Raw genomic sequence first — 18,961 nt, forward strand, 5'->3', positions numbered from 1 at the left:
AAGCTCATCTTGGTCTGCAGTGGTCGCAAATCACTTGCAGTCACAGGCTAGAGGTTAAAAGTAGAAATTAGCCATCAACCTAAATTGGTATAACGTAATGGTGAAATTTAGGTGCAAATAATAATATTGTGGCGAAAAGGTATGAAATTTTCGAAACTTTATTTCAGTGCAAGCCTGGTCTGCTGTGTATGGGATCACCGTCCTATTGCCGTCGATGTGAGTACTTGTATGTAACATTACCATTTCTTTTATCCTCGAAATGATGTCGAAAATTGCCTACTTTTCTTGGTCCTGTAAACGGGTCCAATCATAGCAGTCTCACTGATTTTCATATTGAGTTATGTGTACATGTATAAATACGTAAACCGTACAGTATTATTGCGTTTCTATTTTAGCAGTACTGTGTTGTTTCACTGTTGTTATAGCTTATCTTTGACGATAATAATTCTAAGCCCGACTATACCAAATATAGAGAGCTATCCTACTCGATCCGGCGTCAGCGTCGGAGTCCTTCCTCGTCTGCACCTTGATTAAAGTTTTTATGCATTTTCTTTTTAATTCTGTTATTACGTAGTGACTTTTTTCAAACTTTAAATAGTTATTGCTCATCATCACGCACATCATATGGTAATCATAACTCTCACATCAGAATTTCATGAATTATTACCCCTTTTTACTTAGAATTTCAGGTTAAAGTTTTAGTGCACTTTCACCCTATCTCAGCTGTTACAAAATGGATTTGATTCAGATTTAAAATAGTTGTTTGACATCATCACCCTCATCACAGGACACAAAAGCAATAACTCTGGCGCCAATTTTTCAGGAATTATGCCCATTTTTACTTAGCGTTTTATGATGATTTTGATGCATTTTCATTATATCTCTGTTTGTACAAAAGGGATTTGATTCAGACTTAAAATTATTGTTCAGCATCATTACCTACATCTTTAGACGCAAGGACCATATCTCTGTTATCTGTATTTAATGAAGTATGCCCCTTTTTATACTTAAACATTCAGGTTATAGTTGATGCTCTTCCGCTCTAACTTTGTTATCACTAAACAGATTTGGTTCAAACTTAGAATAGTTGTAACATATTATCACCCATATCATCAGGTCAGTACCCTCGTGCAAATATTTGAGCCGTGCCATGAGAAAACCAACATAGTGGGTTTGCGACCAGCATGGATCCAGACCAGCCTGCGCATTCGCGCAGTCTGGTCAGGCTCCATGCTGTTCGCTTTTAAAGCCTATTGGAATTGGAGAAACTGTTAGCAAACAACATGGATCCTGACCAGACTGCGCGGATGCGCAGGCTGGTATGGATCCATGATGGTCGCAAAGCCATTATGTTGGTTTTCTCATGGCATGGCTCATTTTATGAATTGTATCCCCTGTCTACTTAGATTTTAAGCTTAAATTTGATGCTTTTACTCTAAATTTCTTCTGTTACTAAATGGATTTAAAATTAAATGTAAAATGGTGTTCCACATCAATAACTGAAAGCAATGTTTGAATGGGAAAATAGCATATAATATTTTTCCAGGCCATATAAAGAAAGTAGTTTGTAGACAAAGCATAGTTAAAGACAAGTAGTTAAAACCCTTGTCTTGGGAATAGTTATATTAGTGTGCATTTTTTTTTCATAAGGCCTCAACAAATTTTGGTTTCCGGTACCATGCTATAAACGATTAGGGTAGGTAGGTCGGAAATTTCTTTTTTATTGGAAATTGTTTTTATAAAGTGAAACTTTTCAAAAAATAAATACAGATAAGGGGGGTTATGGCTTTAGAGCATCAGTAAGTTGATTTCTAACATCACTGTTAAAAAGTTCCAAGAGATATTCTCCAAGGCCATAATTAAAACATTTAGGGTCGAGCCAAAAATTTAGTGTTGTTGGGGATACCGGAAACATTCTTTTACGCCTATTTACGGCTCAAGGACTCAAAAATAAGTCATTAAATTCAATCCACTCATGTACCGGATCCCTGTGTTCACTAAAGGTATCAACCCCGATTTTCCTTATATATGTAATTACTTCTTACGTGATGGTCCTATTTTCAACTTGCTTTTTGTGCTTATCGTTACAAATGTATTTTATGTACATTGTAAATTGGGGGTGTTACTGTCCTAACCGTCGTCCAGTAACCCGCTTGTATATCCCCTAAGTCGTTTTAGGCACATCCAATATTTACTTAACCTTTTGCTTCTCCCTCCTTACAAATTCCCTTTTCATATGTTCCCTTTTAAATATATTTCAAATAAGCAAAATATATATTTCATTATGATTATTTAAAGAACTAGTCTGATACGTCTTGTAACGACAGTTCCTGTTACTCGTTGGCTTGTTTTCGCAAGGTGTGGTTCTGGTACAATACACAAAGGAAGTCTACTATTGCATTTTTGTTTTTGTTATCAAAATTAAAACTTCAAAACACTCACATTAATTGTTTACAGAACGTTAGGATACTGGCTTTTAATGTCACGTGTATCGGTGTACCGGGGTATTCAAGATCCTTTTGAAGATTACTGTTAGAAAATTGGGGTTTTTTTTTAAGTATATTGATACATTCCACGAACTGCAACATAACGTAACAGGTGTTCGGCAAACATTTTTCTGTATAAAACATTTCATGAGATACAAAGTTAAGATAAAATAAAAATGTGTTTTCATAGCTGTTCGCTGACATTTTAGAACAAATACCACACACATTGTTTTTGTATTTCAGCATCTGCAAAATGTTTGTGAAAATCTTTTGTTATTAACGGGAACTAGACGCAAACATGAATCTGAAACTGAAACTGAATAATTTGATTAAACGCCTATTTTCATACAATAACATATTCAATGACGTTGTACATAATTATAATAAAAACAACAATATTAATAATCACACTGGATAACCGGCTATCCTGACGCCCGCTGGAAATGTAACCCAGCTGGAAATGTAACCCAGCTGTAAATCGGTAGGTAAAGTTTTTCATTTATTTCTATAAAAACGAAGCCAATTCTTGCAAATCAACTTGACAGTTTTGTCAAGGAATGACCATGGCTTACATTTACAATTTCTGGGCCAGAAACGATCGTTATGTTTTGAGATATTTGCTAACAAATTCTTCAGTTTGAAAAATCGAGCAAAAATCCAAAGTTTTGCGCAAATAGTTTTGTTTATGAACAACCTGTGAAAACTTTTATCATCTGGTTTTACAGATGTGTCCTATCGGAACACCTGTGTGAAGTTTCCGGGTTCTACGTTATTCTTGAAAAAGTATATTAGCCGTTAAATAGGCATGGTCGAGAAAAAAAGACTGTCGAAAACGGCCGCTGTATTTGAAATAGGCAGTCGTTGAAGTCAGCTGTCGGCTATCGGGAATACAGCTGTATAAAAGTACAAAAACTGTCTTGTAGACATGTTATATGCCCCGTAGTGTCTCTTCTTTATGCATATTTTGTATCTGTTTAGTCTGTCTGTGTTTTTGCGATTTCTTTCGTCTTTCATTTGTGTAAAATGTGTATACCTGCAGTCAGTAAACAGTTTGTATATACTTATGTATGGTCCTTATTGCCATGTCGAGTAATTCTGCTTGATTTCATTATCATTGTCCTTTTGGTTTAGGGTCAAGAAGTTGTTTTGTTCCTTTCGTCCTTCCGCAGTGTCTTGTCCGGGCTCTGATTCTACATGCATGGACTGATTTTTCAGTACTGATTTTTAAACTTCAAACATGTGTTACCGATGATACAAGTATTAGTGATGTCTATTCATTAATGACCACCTCCAATGCCAGTATATCAAATAAATCTTTAACACAGAGCTATAAATAAGTATTTTGTGTCAGACTGGCAATTCCTACATGCATAGATAAAATTTCAAATACATTGTGTCGTATAGTAGAACTTTTATTTTCATGCGGTTTTATTTGATAGCTGACTGTGTAAGGTCGTAAACAAGCAAAGAAGAGTTCCGATCTACCTTGTTATATGTTGATTAAAGCTACATGAGGCTGCCATGTTAAGAAATATCTGATTAACAGTCATGTGACATTTTGCAAAGTTCTGCTTATTTAGATTTGAAACAATCGTTTTCAATCGTTTGCCTCTATACATCAACAACTTGCAGTTTAAGACCATGAATAAACTGGTATTTGTTGAAAAGGTATTTATGAATAAAACAAAATGGCAGATTTATATTAGGAGCAATTAAATAAATATGTATGAGCAAATAAGTTTATACACATATCAAGCACCGCACTAAGAACACTTTTCAAAACAAGAACGGGCATTTGAGATTCATTAAAGATGCTGAATTCTTTAAACGAAATTCAAAGGACTAACGACCAGAAGCAATCATTTGCACTTTCAAAACCCGAGGTGAAAATAAATTCTGTAGTAGCCCGGAGGCACCTGTAGTGGTTTTCCTCCACAGTCAAAAGCTGGCAAAATGGCAATATGTATTATATTGCTTCGGTGTAACTGCAAAAAAATATATATGGTTGGCTTTCGCATGGCGGAAAAATGGCAAGAACGCGTGAACTAGGTTAGAATTCAACCCGGGTGTGAAGGAATATAGTCCTAAAGCCTCTTGAAATGAAAGTACCATTTTTAAAAATAATTACGTTTCCGTCAAATCACTGTTAGTAATACTTTTTTACATACAAAAGTATTCAAAATCATCGGAGTTAATGGATAGTTTATAAATGTTAACATCAGAGTTCAACGACAGCACTAGCGGCCGTTTTCGACAGTCTTTTTTTCTCGACCATGCCTATTTAACGGCTAATATACCTTTTCAGGAATAACGTAGAACCCGGAAACTTTACACAGGTGTTCCGAAAGGACACATCTGTTAAACCAGATGATAAAAGTTTTCACAGATTGTTCATAAACAAAACTATTTGCGCAAAACTTTGGATTTTTCCTCGATTTTTCGAACTGAAGAAATTGTTAGCGAATATCTCAAAACGTAAGGATCGTATTTGGCCCAGAAATTGTAAATGTAAGCAATGGTCATTCCTTGACAAAACTGTCAAGTTGATTTGCAAGAATTAGCTTCGTTTTAATAGAAATAAATGAAAAACTTTACCTACCGATTTACAGCTGGGTTACATTTCCAGCTAGGTTACATTTCCAGCGAGCGTCAGGATAGCCGGTTATCCAGTGTGATAATGACACTAATAATAATAACAGCCTTATTTTAACAAACAGTCATGACCGCATCCCTCCCCTTGAGGTCATTTTATCCCTATTGCGAATACCAGTGCTTAAAGCATCACATGGTACGCCCAGACGGGCTGCATATAGAGGTTCACCCCCACCCCCAGGTTAATGGTGCCATCATATATTATTTTAAAAAGAAATACTACATACTACCCTGCCCATAGAGCCTGTACCAACAAGTGTGTTTAATTAAACAAACGTTGGAAATATAAATGTTTAAATGTAAAACCTTTTACAAAAATTTAAGAGCTATCATCTGGTGTCTTTGCATAATAAACAGTTATCAAAAAAATTAAAACGAATGCCGTGAAATGTCTGAAATACAGTGTCTTAAGATTTTTTTAAAGTGTCAAGTGATTTACTTTTGTGTAGCCCTAACGGCAGTTCATTCCAAAGTTTTGGACCAATAGTACAGCAACTTCTATCATTGAATGTTTTGCACTTGTTGTATGGAACAACATAACGACATTCAGAATTTTCTGACGATCTCAAACCTTGTCTTCTAGGTATATACTCTGTAAGCAATTCTGTTAAATACATAGGTGCTCTGCCAGTGTGACAGTTATACATGAAAGAAAGTATCTTGAACTCAATCCTTGCTTTCACCAGCAACCAATGTAAGTGATACAATGCTTGTTTAGAACTGTCAAATTTCCTCCTGTTAAGGACAAGTTTTGCGCACATATTGTGAATACCACTGGCACCCGACCAGAAAGAAAATGCCCCTGTACACGTTATACCCTACCCCTAGGTATTCTAGAAGAACCACGGTCGTGAACGGGAAAGTATACTTACAAATTTTAATTGCGCATTTCATACCTTAAACGCGCAGTTCTGTAAATGTGTACTATGGATATCAAATAATTGGTAATTTATGTACCATTGTGTACCTGTCATATTCCTTCAATACTTCTTATCTTAGAAAAACAACGCGTAGTTTATAGTTTTTTCAACGTTACACAAAAAACTTGCTTGAACTTCCCTGGTGAAGTTCCGGTCTAGATTACAAAATCATTCTGATTGGCTGTTGTGAAATGTATGTCAGTCGTCATGTACTCTTTGTTGCTTTTTATTCGGGTAACGCCGTTTTTCAACAGTATTTCAGTCATGTAACGGCGGGCAGTTAACCTAACCAGTGTTCCTGGATTCTGTACCAGTACAAACCTGTTCTCCGCAAGTAACTGCCAACTTCCCCATATGAATCAGAGCCAAAATGTGTATATGCAGCATAAATGTGCAAACTGAATTAAATGAACAGAACAGATGTTTACCAATGTATGATTTAAAATTCAAAATCATTTTCAAAATGAATTTCATTCATCATTTCGAGTTTTATCGTAAAACTTTGAATATTTTGCATTCTGATTTTGTTTGTTTACATTTCGCCTAATATGTGCACACTGCCGTGACCTCTAGACAGGCTGTTCATTAGGGAAGTTCACGCAAGTTTTATCTGTAGCGTTGACAAAAGCATGAAATATGTGGAGCATCTCTGCAATATGGAATATTGAGATAATGTGGCTGGTGCACAATAGAAGATAAATTATCACTTGTTCAATATACTAGTACCCATTCACCGAACTGCGCGTTTTAGATGAGAAGTGTACGATTGAATTGGATTAGTGCACTTTCCCGTTCATGACCATGGTTTCCTATAGAATACCTAGGGGTAGAGTAAAACGTGTACAGAGGCATTTTCTTTCTGGTCTGGTGCCAGTGTTGAATACGTTGCATCTTACGCACCTCACATTTAGTTGCACAATACAGTTAGACATTGCAATATCAATAGCAAAGCTTGACTAAAATTAGTAGAAAGAGCTTGAATATAATTTTCTTAAAAGTACTGATTTTCATTTGCGACCTACCGTCCACAAAGAAACAACACCACGAGCAGAACTAAATAACTAGGTTTCAAAGCCAGTCGGAAAGATCAGGCTAGGTATCATTCTCTTTTTTTTTCATGGAAATATTTATGTTTGAGTATGTAGCAGTTATTATACGTAACTTTACAAAACACTCTCACATTCATAAATATACACAGAATTACATATTACAAAAGGAGAAGATTTAAAAAAAAAAAGATTTACAAAATGAAATCGCTTCCCGCATATGTTAGAACCAAATGTAGTAGGTTGTGGGAACGCTAAAATGATACAACTTCGCTAAATGATACAAGTTGACGATAAATGATATAACATTTTAAGAACAGCCAAAACTTACAAAACGTTGATACAAAAACGATACAAAATCGTTCCCTAAAAGTTACAAAATTAACTAACTCTATATGATGCAACTTTTTAAGGCTCGCCAGAAGTTGCAAAACATTGACGCTAGAATTAGTCCGATCATGGAATGCCACATATCAGCCTAACCGTTCAAAGGCCTCTATACTTAAAATGCTTTTTAAAAAAGGGCAAAAACAAATACTGACAATAAGATAATTTTATATGAAAGTCATCCTTAAGCCTTTCATAACGCTGAAATATTTTTTTTTAAATCAGACAACTATTAAAAAGAATATGGCAATTTGAAATTTAAGAAAATGTCTGATATGAAATATAAGGTAGAGTGACTCGATATGGGTTGGCACCTTAAAGTAGTGTGTATGCTTTATAACACGTCTATAGTATACGATGAAAATGGTGATATCTAAAGGTGTCGCACATTTAATCAACCTCCTGCGCCCACAACCCATCTATAATCGTCCGTCGTCCGTCACATTTTCTTGTGTACACGATAGAGACCACATTTTGCATAGAGTTTAATCCCTGAAAGAGCCAAATGTGTTAATGTTTACCTTAATGAATACGATAGAAGTGATATTTTACACTCGACTTTGACCACATTTACACACAACTTAAGTCACAATAAGAACTCGGTTCCTTTTGAAAACCAGCTAGATTCCATCATATGTTCTAGAGATACTACTCCTGAAAGGGGCAAATATTCTAGTCTGGCCCTTTCAGCAATATGAGGTTTCATTTATGCTTTGATTTGATACAAACTTGCATGGAATGTCAGCCAAACGTGAAAAACTCATTAGAAAACTTACCGATGAAATGTAGTCAGCCGGCCATATTTCTCCACCGCTTCTGCGACGAATCCTCCACCGCCGCGGCGTTGGAACCAGCGCTTCTGCGAAAGTTACGCCAGTGTGATTTACCACTTGTTAATTGATCTATAAAGTAGAAGTATATTACTACAAATTATGAAGATATCCATACATATGCAGACTTAAAAAAGATCACCCATCAATTATTATTCATGTGGATAAAGTGATACAAAAAAAAGCAAAGGTTTTGGTACTTTAACAGTATATATTTTATTTTTTTACATCTTTTTGCTTGAAGTAACTGGAAATCGCATGTAATTAATGATTCTTCAGAGGCATTGGAGTCAGGTCCCAATTTTATTAACGTTCTCAAAGTTAGATATAACAAGAGGGCCAAGATGGCCCTAGGTCGCTCACCTAAGAAACACACCATAACAGTTTAAACATATTTGACCTAGTGATTTCATGGAAACAAATACTCTGACCAATTTTCATTAAGATCGGACCAAAATTGTGGTCTCTTAAGTGTAAACACGTATTTTCTTCAATTTGACCTAGTGACCTAGTTTTTGAGCCAAGATGACCTACATTCAAATTTGACCTAGGTTTGACCAAGGCAATCATTCTGACTAAATTTTATCAACCTCAATTAAAAAATACAGCCTCTATCGCATACAAAACATTTTTCTTTGTTTTGTCCTATTGACCTAGTTTTTGACCCCAGATGACCCATATTTAAATTTGACCATAAATTTATCAAGGCTATTATTCTGACCAAATTTCATGAAGATCAATCGAAAAATGCACAAGGTTTTTCTTTGATTTGACCTAGTGGCCTAGTTTTTGACCTCAAATGACCCATATTCTAACCTGATCTAGATTTTATCAAGGCAATCGTTCTGACTACATTTTAGGAATATCCAGTTTGAAATGCAGCCCCTATTGCGTACACAAGGTTTTTCTTTAATTTGACCGAGTGACCTAGTTTTTGACCCTAGATGACCCATATTAAACTGATTAAATTTCATGAAAATCCGGTGTAAAATGCAGCCCCTATTGCATACACAAGGTTTTTCTTTAATTTGACATAGTGACCTAGTTTTTGATCCTGGATAACCCGTATTCGAGACTGACCTAGATTTTATCAAGGCAATCGTTCTGACCAAATTTTATGAAGATCAGTTGAAAAAATACAGCCTCTATCGTATACACAAGGTTTTTCTTTGATTTGACCTAGTGACCTAGTTTTTGACCCCAGATACGTTTTGTATGCGATAGAGGCTGTAGTTTTCAATTGAGGTTAATGAAATTTGGTCAGAATGACTGCCTTGATCAATTCTAGGTCAAGTTTGAATGTAGGTCATCTTGGCTCAAAAACTAAGTCACTAGGTCAAATTGAAGAAAATACTTGTTTACACTTAAGAGACCACATTTTAGGTCCAATCTTAATGAAAATCGGTCAGAATATTTGTTTCCATTAAATCACTAGGTTAAACATGTTTACACTGTTATGGTGTGTTTCGCAGGTGAGCGACCTAGGGCCATCTTTGCCCTTTGTTTCATTCCACACTGTCCCTCGGGTTGTACACAGGCAAACATGTAAGATCCTTATACAGTTCTGTTGGCAACTTATAGAACGTTATGACTAAATTTGAAAACAAAAAATGAGCAAAGATAACTTCTTTATTCCGTATAAAATGTTTAATCACACAATCAAGCCATATACATATAGTTGCGTACTTGAATATTATCTGTGTAAATGAATATACAAAGGCATGTAAGGTTGACAGCAACAAGATGTACAAGATAAACTAGAAGAAAATTTTCACAATCTTCCTGAATATTGTATGACATTCTTTTATTGTGCAACTTCGAAGAAAATTGAAACAAAATAAAGCAAAACAAAACAAAATAGTATGTAGATTAAGAGAAGAATCTTGACAAGCTTGTCATTGTATGAATTGTGGAGAGATCTCAGCATACACTAGAAACAAAGTATTCCGTTGTAGTTTTAAAATAACTTTAATCAGATTTGATCTAAGAGGAATGTTTAACATTTTAACAAGAAACTTGTTTTCCTTAGCATTTGAAACCAGACATTCAGTGGGAGAAACAGACATTTAAAGTTTGTAAAAAGAAATTCATAGGATTTGAAAATAACGTTCTTCACTATGTTTGCACTGGTTGCAATCGTTATCTGTGGATTGTCGTCTGCAGTATTTTCTCAATCATGTTACAGTAAATTTGATTACGAATGTTACGTTCTGAGGAAACTGGTGGAGCATATGGATGTTATCTCTTCCATTAAGGAAGATCTTGAAGGTAAATTTCATCTTAAACAGTTAAACGCCTTGAATTATTCTACGCGGCGAAAAACCATTTTGGAGTATTTAAATACATTAAAACATGTTTTTGTTTTGCCCCGCCCCCCCCCCACCCATGAGTGGTGGGGAGGGGCATATATGATTTGGTCTTGTCTGTGCGTCCGTCAGTCCGTGCGTGCGTCCGTCCGTCCGTCCGTCTGAAGTTCGTGACGCACCTTGCTAAAAAAGTATTTGATATAAATTCATGAAACCTTGCATGAGTCTTTATCAATGGTATGAACTTGCGCACCTCTAATTTTTCGTCTGGCTCCGCCCCCTATTTTTAGAGTTATGGCCCCTGAAATAGTCAAAAATGCACATTTTCACCTTTTGACACGCCTAACACAAAAAGTATTTAATATAGATTCATGAAACCTTGCATGAGCCTTAATCATGATATGAACTTGCGCACTTTCTATTTTTCATTTTCGTCTGCCCCCTATTTTTAGAGTTATGGCCCTTAATTATGTGCCTAGCTCAAAAAGTATTTAATGTAAATTCACGAAACCTTGCTTAAGTCTTTATCATGATGTGACCTTTCACACTTGACATTTTTCTTGAGAATCTTTGCGCTTATTACAGAGTTATGGCCCTTGAAATAGCTAAAATAGTGGATTTTTTGTTTGTGATGCTCATAGCTCAAAAATATATGGCCTAGAATAATGAATCCTTTTCACAAAATGTTTATTTAGGCTAAATCCCATTAACACTGTAAACATTTGAATAATTGCCTCTTATTTGTGACAAATGTACCAATGGGGGCACACTCTGTGTCCTACAGACACATTCTAGTTATACATTACTTTTATGTTAAATGTTTGCGTTAAGAATACATTTTGTTATCAATTCTAAGTCAAATCCATCGACTAGAAAATAAGCTAATTTAGAAAATGCATGCTCATATTTAGATATTTCTTTCAGAAATGAGAAAGTTACAGCCGTTTTACGACTTGACTTATGTCTGACTATGATTCGATACGAAAAACGCCTATAAATACGAAAATGATAAACAAGGGGTTTGTCAATATGTGAACTTCTTGTCTAGTCAAATTCGAGAGTTTTTCAGGAACTGCCATTTTGAAAAATGTTTCCTCAAAATTTTCTTTCCAGGCAAAGTCATGCCGAAAATAAATGCTAAATCATCAAAATATGGCTACTAATGTACTACTTAACCAAACAGATTCTACCTGTTGTGAAAAAATACGACAACTTCCTTAAAACGATGTAAGATGCACAATGGGGTAGGAGTCGGTAATTTCAGATACTTATTTCAGAATTTATTGTATTTATTAAACTCGTTGAATAAAATTGATAAAATGCTCGGTAGAGCCTCACATTTGTTTAACTTTATTCTGGTACGCTAAATATAAACAGTTTTATCAAATAATCTTGTTGTCCGCAGGTATAAATATAAACACAATTACGTACTTCTTTCAGGTATTGTATCTGGTGATACAAAATGCCCAGACGCCTGGACAGCTTATAAAGGATCATGCTATTTGTTCGCAAATCAGCACATGACTTCTGGATGCTCAGGTTGTCTATACTTTCTAATAGATTATTCTTTATTGTGTTTAAGTAATAGTCCATAGTTAAAGGCCTAGATTCCATACATTATAAGTGCCCCCCCCCCCCCCCCAATCCAATATACAACTCCTATCAGCGATTATGTAATAGCAACTGATTAGAGGGCAATTAGCACAGCAGAGACACTAACTAGACCATGAAGATGTGTGCAGTGGAGTTGAAAGAAATTAATTTTTCTTCAGTAAATGTGGAATGATAATAATTAATATTTTGATATTATGTAGATGATAATAACTATTACTTTAATGTTATAATATTAATGATAATAATAATAATAGAAATAATCATAATCATAATTATTATTACTATTATTATTATTTTTATTGTTATTATATTATCATTAGTATATTATTATCAGTATTATTATATTACATATAGGATGATAAAAGATACAGTAATAATATTGAAAATAATAATGATAATAAACACACACATAGTGAAAACTTTCTGAGTTCTTTGTGCTAAAAAACATATTTTTCGATTGGAAATTGATTTTCATGTATTCATGTAATCAACATTATTTGAATATAAAATATTGTGTTCCATCTATACTCAATTTTCATTTCGTTTGTTGCCAAAAGGAACTTTTTCATGCTTGCTTTGTAATTTGAATTCACATTCGTTTTCAATTTAGAACAATGTATTACAGTATTCTGCAAGCTTTAGATGAGTGAAAGTCACATTTTTCAGAAATATCACAATTCTCCAACAGAATGTGAAAAAAGTTTCTGATTATTTTATATTGGTTTTGATCAACAAATATTTTTCTTTACATAGAAATGCCAAAAAGAAATTTATGTAACTTTAAATGTTATCAATTATTCATTAATTTGAAATAAATTACATTGTTTCCCTTTCTCACTAATTGATACACTTGTAAAGTAGACTGACTCTCCAATAAACAACGACCCTTGCTTTTTGGAACCATACTGTGATGGTCATTAGCCCCCAACAGTGCTGGTGAAGACAGAAATCCCTTTGCCCACTGCCAAAATCTAGGCCTTTAAGAACGGGGTAGAATATTTCAAGACGTGTCTGTCAGGATACGAGTTATATGGCACAGGGTAGTGCCTACGCCTTAAGTAACTTCGACAATCTAGTTCCAATCCCTAAGATGATTATCGCTTAGGCTAGCTTACAAACGATGTAGAATGTCCTTTGTTAAAACGTAGAGCTTGTGAGACTAAATATCTTGTTTTTTTTCTTTGGCTACCTTGACTAAGATTCGTGTACCAATGATTCGTAAATGATTTCATGGATCAGGCAAAGCACCGAATGTTTCAAACTAACACTCTTTAACTAATGATAATCAGCTCAAACTCCTATAGGCTTGAAATATTATAATTGACTGGTCTTTTTGTTGAAGTTCCTGTCAGACAATGTCTTTGAATCAACAGCATACGAGTCCTCTTGCATAGATGCTCGGCCTACGTCTTCTTAATTGAAGCTGTAACTCAATAAGATTGCTCTTACTCCTGGATGCTCAGCGCCTATATGCTATCACATGTTGTTATCAACTACCATATAGGTATAGGCTGTACTTCGCCAATAACGCTGAACCTCGTCTATAAGCTGCAGCTCTCCTACTATCTCAGTAGATTACCAAACACTATGTTTCGCCTCAGCTTTTTGATGCTCAGCCTATATTTGCTATCAACTAAAGCATTCAACTACCGTTATAGTAAAACTCATATGCGCTGGCCCTATAACTCAAAACCTTGTCGGAATTTTGCAACTCTTCTTTAGTTTATGAACTTCGAACGCCTTCTTTTTAACAATTTATTCGCCCTGACAGCGTAGTCACAATAACTTTCTCATCAAGGTACTGGGATAAATAATTAGTTGAATCCTCGGTGTATGTACATCAATGACTGAAAACCGCCACATCGGCGAGCATTCTCTAAGTTTTCTTCAGTACTAGAGTTGAATCTTCTAATGCTGAGTCAGAGGTTGATCGTCTAAAGTTAGACCGTCCACTAAAGTTGAATCGGTTAATGTTGAAGTCATCTAAAGTTGCATGGTGTCTCACTTGAAGTTTGTCTAACATCGTTATCACTCAAACCACTATAGGCTTGAGATATTATAATTGACTGGTCTTTTTGTTGAAGTTCCTGTCAGACAATGTCTTTGAATCAACAACATACGAGTCCTCTTGCATAGATGCTCGGCCTATGTCTTCTTAATCCAGTCTTCGAACTCTCACATGTCTTGACGATTTGACAATACACATCAACGCCAACCGGTAGTAGTAAATAAAACCGGATAAAATAAGATAAAAGCCTGCTGACGTCGAACAAGGAATATAAATCCAGGTGCCCTGGTAACAGAATGTGGAGTCAACAGCAGTATCTCGGCGAAATGATCTTCCTTCAGCTACTAGTACACTTTTAACGGCCACTACAGGATACAAGATATAAATAATTAGTTGAATCCTCGGTGTATGTACATCAATTACTGAAAACCGCCACATCGGCGAGCATTTCTTCAGTTCAGTACTAAAACAAATAATCAACTATAGTTATAGCAATAAACGAATGAAAAAAATGTGTCAAGCACTATCTTTGCTTATTTGTGACGTTGGCGATGTATTCAATATACAAATAATAAATTATTATTCTGGCAGTGTTATTACAAGGTTTCTTTGAAAACACATAAAGAACACTACTTTTAAATACAAAAATGCCTGCAAGAACACGCGTCATTACAAAAAAAAAGAAACTTCACACTTCCTTACAGATGCTCAACCTTTCTTTTGGCATTGCTAAAGATGTTCAGTGGCTATCGTTCAGTGAAATATTTTATCTTTAGTTATTTACTTCAAATACAGATAATTCTTATCTATTGTATTTTACTTTACTGAATATGTAAATTAAGTTTGTGGGTACAGATAAAATATGTCTTGCAGTAAGAGACGATTGTTAAAAAGCTTTCAGTTTCTAGCAGCTGTGAACTTTTATATTGTGTTTAGTTCTATATGCACACAGTCTGAACTTTTTCAAACCTAATATATAGCATAGTTATACACATAAACTTGTATATCTAATATTTAGATAAAAGTATGTAGTAATTTTGTTTCAATCAAGTTTTGGGTCATATATACACTAAAATAGATAGTTCTAATGTATGTATATTTTACAGACATATTGTGAGCAGGCACAAAAAGGTGCTCATCTGGTACATGTAAACGATTGGGAAGAAAATAACTTTATCACGGGTATGCTCCGTCAACTTAAAGGTAATGTAAAATTGATTCTCAGTATTGTAGATAGCATTGTACAGATAGCAATTACTGATTTTTACCTTCAGAAACAAATGGGAAAAAAGTAAAACTCAAATGCCTTCTGCGTGTGCATGCGAGTGTATGTGGGTCTTTAACCAATAATGGTTACAAAAAACAACACATATTATCGACATCTGCTCGGGATGTATACGTAAATGATAAGGGTCTAATAATATTTCGATAATGGTTTTGTAGCTGCCATGTAGCATATAACCTTCAACCTGCAAGTGATTCTGCCTTTGTGGCAAATGCAGCCCAAAGTAAATCTCAGAAAGATTCATATGCAAAATTAGATTGCGGCGGCACAAAAAAGATCGAGTTACTGTTAAACAAGTCTGTAAAAATCTCAAATCATGATGACTCTGACGTTCGAACCCTTAATAAATGTTTCGTACCGGTATTTCATTTCATAGTGTTATCTAACGCTGCTTCTGAAAGATGTTTCTTATATACTCATAAAATGCAATTTTGTTTTTGCATTTCTGAGACAAACATGCATTTTTGATAATCCGTTATGTGTTTTATTTATTATATGATTCAGATCAGAACTGGTGGTTAGGCCTGGCAGATCGTGAAACAGAAGGCAGCTGGAAATTGGTGGGTACAAGCACTTCCCCAGTCTTTGCCAATTGGTCCCCAGGTAAGAGAAGGTAGTTTTACAGTTGTGTGAAACATACAAGATGTATAATCACAATAAAGTAAAATCAATTGACCATTAACAAAAATATCGGTATGTTAAATCAGCTACAAGTACATATGTATGTGATGAAATAAAAATTAAATGGTAAATCATGATTCTGAATGTCAATATAGCCATTTATACCTTCCTGGCAGGACTTGGCAGGTTGAAAAAATGTAACTCGGTCTGTTGAAATTACCGCCAGCTTTGACAGAAACGGGAAGAAATATGTGGATAATTCTGACACGGGCTGAGAGCCATTCAATTCTTCTTTAAAAAGGAAAAGTGCCTTATTGTTTTTATTTTCATTTTAGGCGAACCCGAGTCTGCCGGGGGCAGGGCAAACGAGGACTGTGCAGTGTTCTACAAGTCTGACTCGTTTAGATGGATTGACGTCAGTTGTAGTTCCAGCTACTATCCAGTCTGCGAAAAATGGTACGTCCATATCCCTATTTTTAAAAGAAACGTAACTTTAAGCCACGTGATACATATCGTTTTTAAAACTGACTATAACTTTCTATTACTATGACATTTCTGCTTATTAAGGCATAATGTTTATAAAGCCAAGTCTGTATAGGAGAAGACCTTGATAAATATGCAAGCTATATCTTTTTACATAAATGATTGTTTGTACTGTGTTATATGAATTTCTAAGAAATAAACTATTCTTAAAGAAAAGCAAAGTCTCGAGGCCAGTTCAAAACCTTAATAATACTTAAAAGCTACAATGGCTCAGCGACATCCGGGTACTGGTGATATGATATTGGAGCCAGATTACATTACAATATTCAATCTGTTTTTCCTTACAGAGCGGAAAGAGCACGTAATAGAGCGGACATACAGAATCAGTAGATTTTTATACACACGGACATATAAATCAGTCAGCTTTTTGTCGGTCTTTTGAAATCCGCCTTATTGTTTGTTAATTCTTTATATAGTATACAATTATTGAATGGTTTGTTGGCAAATAGTTAAAACTACAGTTCTGACTTTTGGCAGGAAAGCCATTCAATAAGTGCCTTCTTCCAAATTTTCATATTTTTCTCAGTGTTGACTTTAGCACAGCAAAATATAGCGTTGAATAACAGACAGGTCACATGGACCGGTGATTCGCATTATTACATGACTTACTTAAATTACCGGTTCTTAGTATGTGTTATTAAATGGTCTTAAATTTAACACTGAATTTTGTTGGCTGAAGTAAAAACTTGAAGAAAACAAATATGTCTTTTGTTCACAGGAGATAATTCTTGAGGCTATTCAAATTTTGAATAAGTGACTAAGTATATCCTTTTCTTCTCAGTACTCTAGATAATCAGAGCCAAGACTGATGAAGTCAGAATGTATAACAGAATTATATTTTTCTATGACAAGTCGGTAGCCAGACTAATAACCCTTTTTTACTTGTATATTTCAATTAACCAATTTAAACATTTTTTACTTATAGCAGGACCAGCCATCTTCTAGCAGTTAAGTCTGAATTTTGATATGTAATTAGATAAAATTGTAACAAAGACAGAAAATGAAGGACGAGGGAATTAAACAAAATACCAGCTTTGTCTTTTTGAAAGGACTTATCCAATGTGGCTAGGTTTACATAACAAGAAAACAATATATTATTTTTGTTTTGTTTTCTTTTGAAATTTAAATTCAAATCCGTGAAAACGACATACATGTAGTAGATCTTTCTGTAGCATAAGTCAAATAAAAGACTTTTCAACAACTCTTATATATGTAAGCTATAATGCAGTTCATTATAATTTAAAAATTAGTAATCTATGTTACATCTATATTAGAAACGAGTTTCAGTTTCTATTTGAAGAAGACATTTTCTTAAAACCAATGTCATACAGGACTAAATGTCAAATGTTTACCAAAGAAACAGGATGAGTGTAATGTATAGTGTAAAAGTTTGTATGCCAGAATAGAAAATGTTTGTAAAAGAAGTTTCTACTTAATGTTCTCTTTCAATAAACATTGTATACAGCAAGGACAATTTGTTTCTATGCTTTTTGTTGACTCGCTGATTGTTATACATTTTGTAATTACTAATTGTAATACATTTTGTTGTGACTTGAGAAAAATTAATGAAAGTGACAATGAAATAGAAATTAGTAGATGTTGACAGCTTAACATAAATTGTATGTGTTACTAATAAACTTACTGTTCGGCAAATGACTGTGCTTTGTTAATTTATCGTACTGTAAAGCCTATCAGAAAGTCTCCAACTATTCGAATAAATTATCTATGGCCTGGCGGGGAAAGACCATGTTTTTTAATATTCGAATGTTTTAAAGAACTGACGACGGCAGCTACAAGAGAGTGGCATTTGGACCAGGTTTATTTTCTCATTCAGTAGATCAAAAATATCTGTCAGATCTAAAACTTCACCTTTGGAAGTAAGTCTGGTCCAGCATATTTATAGCAATGTTTATCCCAGAGGGGTTCACTGGCAGCATAGGGGTAAAGTAATTTCCATTGACAGCCACAATCACTAGGTCTCCATGTCCGTGCATTTACCAGTCATCTATTGATTTATCAAGTACCAGTACATTACTACCAATTATGAAGATATTCATACATAAACTGGTACGTTAATTAAAGCAGGTTTAATAAAGATCAGCCATCAATTCAAGTGGATAAAGTGATTACAGAAAAAGCAAAGATTTTGGTACCTTTCAACAGTATTTCATTTAATGACTTATTTTGCTAGTAGTAAATAGTATGTCTTATTAATAAACTTGCTATTTGGCATACGGCTGTGCTTTGAAAATTTATCGTACTG

At 34.6% G+C, this 18,961-nt stretch overlaps 1 protein-coding gene across 1 annotated transcript; it reads left to right on the forward strand.

Moving 5' to 3' along the window:
* The first annotated feature begins 15,352 nt into the window (after positions 1-15,352).
* On the forward strand, positions 15,353-18,351 carry LOC123560369 (hepatic lectin-like). The gene is made up of 4 exons (XM_053516736.1): positions 15,353-15,452; positions 16,039-16,137; positions 16,491-16,611; positions 16,986-18,351. Coding segments are annotated over exons 1-4 (240 nt in total). The 5' UTR covers positions 15,353-15,433; the 3' UTR covers positions 16,987-18,351.
* The last annotated feature ends 610 nt before the right edge of the window (positions 18,352-18,961 follow it).

Source organism: Mercenaria mercenaria, chromosome 10 (assembly GCF_021730395.1).
Source record: "Mercenaria mercenaria strain notata chromosome 10, MADL_Memer_1, whole genome shotgun sequence".
Classification (NCBI taxonomy): domain Eukaryota; kingdom Metazoa; phylum Mollusca; class Bivalvia; order Venerida; family Veneridae; genus Mercenaria; species Mercenaria mercenaria.

Bases quoted from the DNA above. Each gene is read 5' to 3' on its own strand.
- LOC123560369 (XM_053516736.1), top strand. The intron at 16,138-16,490 runs GTAAGAGAAGGT...TTTTCATTTTAG, and splicing joins CTTTGCCAATTGGTCCCCAG to GCGAACCCGAGTCTGCCGGG.